General features: G+C 39.0%; 1 protein-coding gene across 1 annotated transcript; it reads right to left on the bottom strand.

The window, feature by feature from the left end:
- Window positions 1-4,966: 4,966 nt before the first annotated feature.
- On the bottom strand, window positions 4,967-7,816 carry NUDT19 (nudix (nucleoside diphosphate linked moiety X)-type motif 19). Its single transcript, XM_009320328.1, has 3 exons — window positions 7,718-7,816; window positions 6,510-6,717; window positions 4,967-5,415 (listed from the first exon to the last, which is right to left on the bottom strand). Exons 1-3 carry the CDS (start codon window positions 7,814-7,816, stop codon window positions 5,189-5,191), a joined length of 534 nt encoding a protein of 177 aa, XP_009318603.1. The 3' UTR covers window positions 4,967-5,188.
- Between the last annotated feature and the right edge of the window lie 319 nt (window positions 7,817-8,135).

Genomic DNA, 8,135 nt, shown 5'->3' on the forward strand with positions numbered 1-8,135 from the left:
AGGGTCGTGTCCCGCACCGCGAGGCGGCAGCAGCCAGGGCCTCTGTGGCACGCGTTTTTCCCCGAGGCCGCAAGGTCTGGAGTCTGTTCTTGAACGGTGTGTAAAATTAGGCAGATGGGGAGAAAGAGCGCCTGGCGCTTCCCTATTGGAGTTCAGCTGTGCTACTTAAATGTATACATAGCCACAACAGAAAACGGCTATCGTAAATGTTCCATAGCATTTAGGGCCTAAAGAAAATGTTCACTCTCGCATCTCAAGCTCTGTGATAAAGCAGCTACTTTTTTTAATTCACTCTGTTGTACACTACCTTTTCCATTCAGGCTTTAAAAAAAAAAAAAAAGTTTCGGGTCTGATTTAATTTTGCACAAGGCTGCATAGACAAAGTGCGAGGCCAAGAGAAGGGGATGAAACGTGCAGCTGGGAAATAAAGCCCACCTCTTTGGGCAGAAACCCATACTTACGAGTGGCTCAGTATTTTGAAACTACAGCTTCAGTCATCAATATTTTTAACTTAAAAGGTATTTACAGTATGTGTATTCGAAGTCATTTATGCTTGTATTTAACGATTGTCATCACTTTCTATGTAAAATAATGTATTTTTGTTACTTTTTTGTTATTTTTTGTTACTTTTTTGTCCTTTGGCGTTCAAGCTCCCCCTAGTGGACCATTTTGCTTTTGTTGGTGGAAAAAAAAAGTTACAGGAGACAACCAAAGATGGAGAGGCAGACTGTTCACTTAAGATACGGTTTTAGTATTGAAGTAACTGTTTTTGACACACAGCAAAACTTATATTAGAATTAAAGGCATAATGTACAGCAACATGCAGGTGCGTAAAAACTTCTGTAACATCTAACCTGTATCTAGGTTGCTGAGTAATTTCTTTCCTAAAAATATTTCCTCCTAATAGGTACTTTCTACCACAAAAGAAAACTGGTAGAACAACCATAAGGTACAGAACAATAAAAAAAATCATCAAGGCAGCTCTCCAGCAACTATGAAAGACTATATTGCAAAATCAAAGCAGTTGCAGATTATATAATTTCTTCTTTTTTTGTATTTTCTTACGTATATTGTTTTGTATATTTGAATTCATGATCTCGAGGGATATGGGCCAGTGAAGTGTAAAGTGAAGACCCTGAATTTTAGGAGAGTGAACGTTCAGTTGCTTAAGGAACTAGTGGATGGGAGCCCCTGGGAAACTGCCCTCAGTGATAACGGAGCAGAAGAGAGCTGGCAGCTCTTTAAGGATGTTTTTCTTAAAGTACAAAAGCTCTCAATTCCCATGTGTAAGACATCAGGCAAGGAAGGCAGGAGGCCAGCATAGCTGAGTAAGGTCAAACTGAATTGCAAGAAAGAAATGCATAGGCACTGGAAGCAGGAATATGTATTCATAGGGAAGAATATACGGATGCTGTCTGGGTGTATAGGAATGGGATCAGGAGAGCTAAGGCATATCTGGAGCTGAATTTGGCAAGGGATGTGAAAAATAATAAGGGCTCCCGCAGGTAAGTTGGTCAGAAAAGGAGGACTTAAGAAAATGTACACACCCCCACCGCCCTGATAAATAAGGTGGGAGATGTAGTGACAAACTACATGGAGAACGCTGAGGTACTCGACAATTTTTTTGCTTCAGTTTTCACTGGCAATCACTCTTCCCACCTCTCTCAAGTCCTTGAACCGCAAGGTGGGGGAATGAAGTCTCTTCCGTCGTAGGAGACTACCAAGTTCAAGACCGTATGAGGAACCTGAACGTAGACAAGTCCACAGGACCTGACGAGACGCATCCCAGGATCCCGAGGGAACTGGCAGGTGCAGTTGCTGCCAGTTCATCGTATTTGAAAAGTCGTGGCAGTCAGGCAAAATCCCCAGTGACTGGAGAAAAGGGAATATCACACCTATTTTTAAAAAGGGTAAAAAGGAGAACCCTGGGAACTACAGACCGGTCAGCCTCACCTCTGTGCCTGGTAAGATCATCTAACAGATTCATATGTTGAAGCATGTGGAAGACAGGGAGGTGATTTGAGACAGCCCACATGGTTTCACCAAGGGCAAATAATGCCTGATTAATCTAGTGACCTTCTACAATGGAGTGACTGCATCAGTGGACAAGGGAAGAGCAACCTGGACTTCTGCAAGGCCTTTGACATGGTCCCTCACAACATTCTTGCCTATAAATTGGAGAGAGATGGCTTTGATGGATGGGCTAGTAGATGGATAAGGAACTGGCTGGATGGCCACATCCAAAGAGTTACAGTTAATGGCTCGATGTCCAAATGGAAACCAGTAATGAGTGGTGTTCTTCAGGGGTCCATACTGGGACCAGTACTGTTTAATATCTTCATCAATGACATAGACAGTAAGATTGAGTGTACCCTCAGCAAGTTTGCAGATGACACCAAGCTGAGTGGTGCAGTTGGTATGCTAGAGGTAAGGGATGCCATCTGGAGGGACCTTGACAGGTGTGAGAAGTGGGACCATGTGAAACTCATGAAGTTAAACAAGGCCAAGTGCAAGCTCCTGTACCTGGGTTGGGGTAATCACCAGTATCAGTACACACTGGGTGATGCAGGGATTGAGAGCAGCCCTGCTGAGAAGGACTTGGTGGTACTGGTGGATGAAAAATTAGGCGTGAGCTGGCAAGGTGCACTTGCAGCCCAGAAAGCCTATTATATTCTGGCCTGCATCCAAAGAAGTGTGGCCAACAGGTCAAGGGAGGCGATTCTCCCCTTTTACTCTGCTCTGGTGAGACCCCACCTGGAGTACTGTGTCCAGCTCTGGAGCCCTCAGCATAAGAAAGACTGTTGGAGTGGGTCCAGAAGAGGGTCACAAAAATGATCAGGGGGATGGAACACCTCTCCTATGAAGAAAGGCTGAGAGAGTTGGGGTTGTTCAGCCTGGAGAAGAGAAGGCTTTCGGGAAACCTTATTGTTGCCTTTCAATACTTAAAGGGGGGCTTATAAGAAAGATGGAGAGAAACTTTTTACCAGGGCCTGTAGTGACTGCAGAAGGGGTAATGGTTTTAAACTGAAAGAGGGTAGGTTTAGATTAGATATGTGGAAGAAACTTTCTACAGTGGGGATGGTGAAACACTGGAACAGGTTGCCCAGAGAAGCTGTGGATCCACTTCCATGTCACTGGAAGTGTTCAAGTTGGATGGGGCTTTGAGCAACCTGACCTAGTGAAAGATGGCCCTGCCCATGTCAGGGGTCTTGGGTTAGATGATCTTTAAAAGGTCCCTTCCAACTCAAACCATTCTATGATTCTATTACCAGTTATCACAGATAGGGTATTTGTTTTTTAAGCCTCTGTCTGCAGGAACAGAATAGAGTAGTTTACCATTGTTGCTACACAACAACAATCAAATAGAAATAGTTTTGCAAGTGTTTCTCTGTCCCCCTTTCCTGGGCTGACAGAATAATCTTTATTTGCTGCATATTGTCTACCAGCTCAAAATAAGGAATCTTGGTTCTACACAGAAGGTGAAAGAGAGAGCCCAACCAATACCACATCTTTATCAATGCTGTATCTTGTTAAATTTGTGTATGTTCTCATTGTAATTTGTAAAACAGTGTAGCAATTACTCGGATGACTCATTTTGCCCATTATGAATAAATAACGGAATCATTTTGAAGCCAAGATATTTGTTACTACAGATGCCACAAATATGATCATAAGCATGCCTTTTCCTCTTGTCTTCCTAGTACTACAGTGTCCAGTGTTAATCTCAAAAGGCCAAAAATCACATAAGACAGCCATACAGGGTACTTTTCTTTTCTTCCTCTACTCTCCATCTTAATTATCCTGTTGTCTTCATGTTCAGAAGAGTTAGCCAGAATATTCTGAAGGAGAGATTATACTGCGTAATATACAGTATACATAATACACTGCTTCACGTGATCCATGTTTAGCAGAGGTATACAGATTTCAACAAGGTCTGCAAAACCAAGAACAGTCTGAGCATGTTCAAAGAGAAGAGAAAGACACACATTTTTTTTCCCAATCCAAATGAATGCTACAAAGCAATTCATTTTAATGAAAATGTTGCAGAAGGTTTTTATTGAAATACAGAACAAAAGCTGAAACAAAAGCTTTCTGAACAACTTTACTGGCTAATCTCAAGTCATCATTCATTCTTCCTCCAGATAAAGAAGAACTTACATCACTGCTCCATTTACTCCACTTATTGCACACAAAAAGACAAAACCAAGCAAAAAAAAATCCAAAACAATAAAGCAAGCAGTAATTTGTAAAACAGTGTAGCAAGTTCTTAAATCTCTGATATATTTAGCAAAGTAGTTGAGAAGCAAGATGTGGGATGTTGAAATATGGAAGTGGGTGTTTCCAAGGTAGTATGTTATTCCCTGAAGTTGTTGCTATCTTCTTGGAGCTGAACAATTTCTATTTTTTTAAATTGCTAACAACTTGAAGATAAAAATTATCATGAATAAAAAGAATGTTGAGAACGCATGCAATCTGGTAGATGACTTAGTTTGTCCAAATTATCTCTGCCTTTGAAAATTGTAACATTTTGGATAGATTACCATTAGTAGTAAGAATTTTGGTATATTGAATATAAGCATTAACTTCATAATATTTTTTTAAAAAGTGAATTTTAGCTAATAAATCTATATATACACATATACACTGGCTTTCCCAAAAAGGAAGGAGAGAGTAGACTGGGAGATGTCAGCAGATATGGAATGGGAGATTTCATTCATTCCTAGACACACGTTACAGTTGTCTAATGGATAATTTTGGGAAGCATAGTAAAAGTATGTTTTCAGTCAAAACATACATGTTCTGAACATAATGTATACTTAAATTTTCAGTGAGAAAAGTACCTGTGTGACCCAACAGACCAGTGTTGCACCATATTTTGCAATTAGTATGTAAATAGAATAAGGTGGTAATGGCTCAGTATAATTACCATCAAATCGCATTTAAGTTAACCATTAAGTTGATGGTTATGTTAAGTTTTCAGTAGCCTCTAAACATTGTAACTGGCACAACTGTGCTGTTTCAAAGGCTCAAAAATTAGGTACACCTAAATCTCAAACCACACGCACACAAAGTGCTTTGGCAGGAGAAAGGAATATTTTCCTGACTATTTGGCAACCGTTAGAAAGGACCAAAACCACAGTGAATATGTATGTAATTAAAAATATTCTAGCTTTAAACCAAACAGATACTATAATCTGCTACTGTAATCTGAACAATCAGAGTTTATCATCAATGGATTCCTATGTTTATATTTTGCTTGAATATTAACATAGACAGCAAGATTGTTCATGTTTTTTATTACTATCCTGTGAAACTCACTACCCTCTTTAATGAGATCTTCAACCTTCTTATCTGTTGACATGATTATTTTCTTTTCTCCTGTATAATCTGGATCTTCTGGATATAACTCATCTCCTGGGGGCAGAAAAAAAGTTTGTTATACATTGCGTACCTTATTTTCAGCCTTTTGATTGAGTGACACTAGCAATTTTTTAGTATTTATCAAGACATGAAACTCAGTGGAATGTATTTCACAATACAGAAGTAAATTGCCTCTAAACATCTTCAGATTTAAAGATACAGCCATAAATTTCTGAAGTATCTCTCAGTGATGCTGCAGTGCACATTCAAGGTGTTGATTTGAGTATTCCAGTGTTCCTGGTAATACTAATATGCTATAACCACAGCCTGGTCAGATACGAGTTTATATAAGAGGTAGAGCACAAGACAAATACTTTTCCAAGTGTATAAAGATAGGCTACAGTAGGACTAAGAATAGAAACTGTTATTTTGTTCTGTTTTGTTGAAGAAAACTGTGTTTTGCCATATAAATGCATGTTACTCTTGTGCAAGAGTGCTAATACACCACAAATACAGAAATTCTAGAGGTCAATAGTGGCAAAAGACAGGAGAAAGCATAACGAAAAGCAAACTAGAGAAGCAGAAAATAATAAATAGTAGATGCAGCTTTTATTAAGGAGAAGGCAAAAATGTTCGATTATGAAATGAGACTTAAGTAGAAAGGGCAGGAGGAAAGTGAATTGGTGTGTCTTTTAAGATAACTGTCCTATCACTACAGTTGTGAAGACTGATACCACAGCTATACTTGATCCACTTGCCCTTACAAAGACAGATAACTGAAGTAAATGAGAATTCCCAATGAAAAGGACTAAACAGGAGTTCTAATATATCCTTCAGATTAAAAAAAAAGTTGAAATGCTAGAATTTCTTCATAAAAACCCATATTAGTGGCAACCTTATGAGACAATGAGATTATGCGTAAGTACAGAAATAACTGTGTTGTCTGTCTGATTCAGTAGCTTGTCTCTGAAAGTAGCTGTTATCAACTGTATCTAAGAAGGAAGCCAAACAGTATAAAAAGCGTGCAGTGACTTGACTTAAAAGAATATTTTCCTTACAGTTATAGACGGGTTTATGTCATGTGGCTTGAGTATGTATTAATTCCCAAGTTTTTTAATATTTAAAAGAACTGTCATCTGTTTTCTTACCTGGCAATAGCTGAATGTAGCCATCTGAAGCAGTTAACATCACAGGCATCCAACGTTCACATCCCTCTAGAGCTCGGTCAGAGCTGAACTTGTGTAACTCGTGGAGCGAAGAGAAGTTGCACAGCCTACACAATTCATAGAACTGAGGTGGAGCAAACCATATTTCTTGAGATTTAAAGCGTTCTATGGCTTCTGGAGGTGATGACCACTGTAAGATGAAAACAAGCCTTGAAATAATAGTTTCATCAGCAGATAGAAAGTATCAGTAACTTTAAACGCTATTAGCAAGGAAGTCTTTACAGAAAAAGAATTTGAAACAGTCCAAATCTTCTGAAAACAATAAAATCCGTGTATAAACTATACCAAAATAACAACAAAAAGAAATTTTAAAAAATTTAAAAAACATAATAATCTATAAAAAATTACTTTTTCCTATAAAAATAAATAAGTTTTTATTTTACATGTAGGCATGCCAAGTTTGTAAACTAAACTTGAGACTTGTTTTAGGGACCTGACTAGAAGTCTACTGAAACCAACAGAAAACCTTAAACTCAGTGTGAACTCTGTTAACTGAGGTTGCTACTGATGCTTCAGGAATTAAAAGTGCCTCTAAACATCTGCTTCCTATACACACTGTTTTCAGAGCACAAACACCCAGCTATTCATGCTTAAACATTGCATTGTTCTGCATGTTTAAACTATTAGTGATCTTCATTTCATCTCATATGGCGAATTTGATAATCTAAATGTGTGCATAAGCATTTGCAGTAGATTTACGCTGTTATTAACAAAATTATAACAAACGTGACTTCTGAAGATAAGATCTTGGGTACTTTGAATTTCTGTAGCAAGAAATTGCTACAGAATCTGTTCAAAAAACAAATACAGAAACATCAGTAATAGCAAAATCATTAGGTAAACTTTTACAGAACTGTCTGGTTTCTCATCCACTTCTAACTTGCTTTCAAACTTTTCAGAATTCTAGAAAAACTTAAGACCCTAATGTACCCGACCCTGTAGTTTCATGAAATTTTTTATTCTTTTACCCCCTCCAATTAAAAAAAGGCAAAAAAATCAATATAGCTCCAAAAATGGTTTTAATAATAGACTATTTCAACAAGTTTGTATGTTACTTAAAATATTCCAAGTAACTACAAAAACCAAAAGTTACTAGCAGCTCTTGCAGCCCTGGAACGCTCCGTACATACCGCATGGATTTCTCCAAGCACACTGAATGTTAAGGGTATAAACGGCAATACTCCATTGATACTGCACGCATGAACGTACAAAAAGTGATTACTTGTCATCCACCTTTGAAAGGTACAGTAATTCAGGGTGAGAATGATCTGACGTGACACACATCCCATGCCATAAAACTTCATGTAAAACCACCTTCAGGAAACACCCTCTTCTGCCAGCCGGTACGGCTGCACCTTTGATGACGGGGGGCAGCGGCAGTTACCGACTGGAAGGGGGGCTGTACAAGGGAGAGGATCACCGTGAAGAGGAAAACCCCCCTCCCTTTCCCCACATCTTAAGGGAGCGTTTTGGGTGCGGCTAGAGGGCCAGGCCTTCGGACGGCTATTCGATCGCCTTTTCCCTTGAACTGGACTGGGAACAGGCCAG

This window comes from Pygoscelis adeliae, unplaced genomic scaffold (genome assembly GCF_000699105.1).
Source record: "Pygoscelis adeliae isolate BGI_AS28 unplaced genomic scaffold, ASM69910v1 Scaffold62, whole genome shotgun sequence".
NCBI lineage: Eukaryota > Metazoa > Chordata > Aves > Sphenisciformes > Spheniscidae > Pygoscelis > Pygoscelis adeliae.

What these genes read in the sequence shown, in the direction of transcription:
- NUDT19 (XM_009320328.1), bottom strand. Translation starts at nt 7,816, where the DNA reads ATGACAAGTAATCACTTTTTGTACGTTCATGCGTGCAGTATCAATGGA. An exon ending in TGCTTGGAGAAATCCATGCG is followed by an intron (nt 6,718 to 7,717) that starts GTATGTACGGAG and finishes TTCATCTTACAG; the next exon opens with TGGTCATCACCTCCAGAAGC. An exon ending in CTACATTCAGCTATTGCCAG is followed by an intron (nt 5,416 to 6,509) that starts GTAAGAAAACAG and finishes TTCTGCCCCCAG; the next exon opens with GAGATGAGTTATATCCAGAA.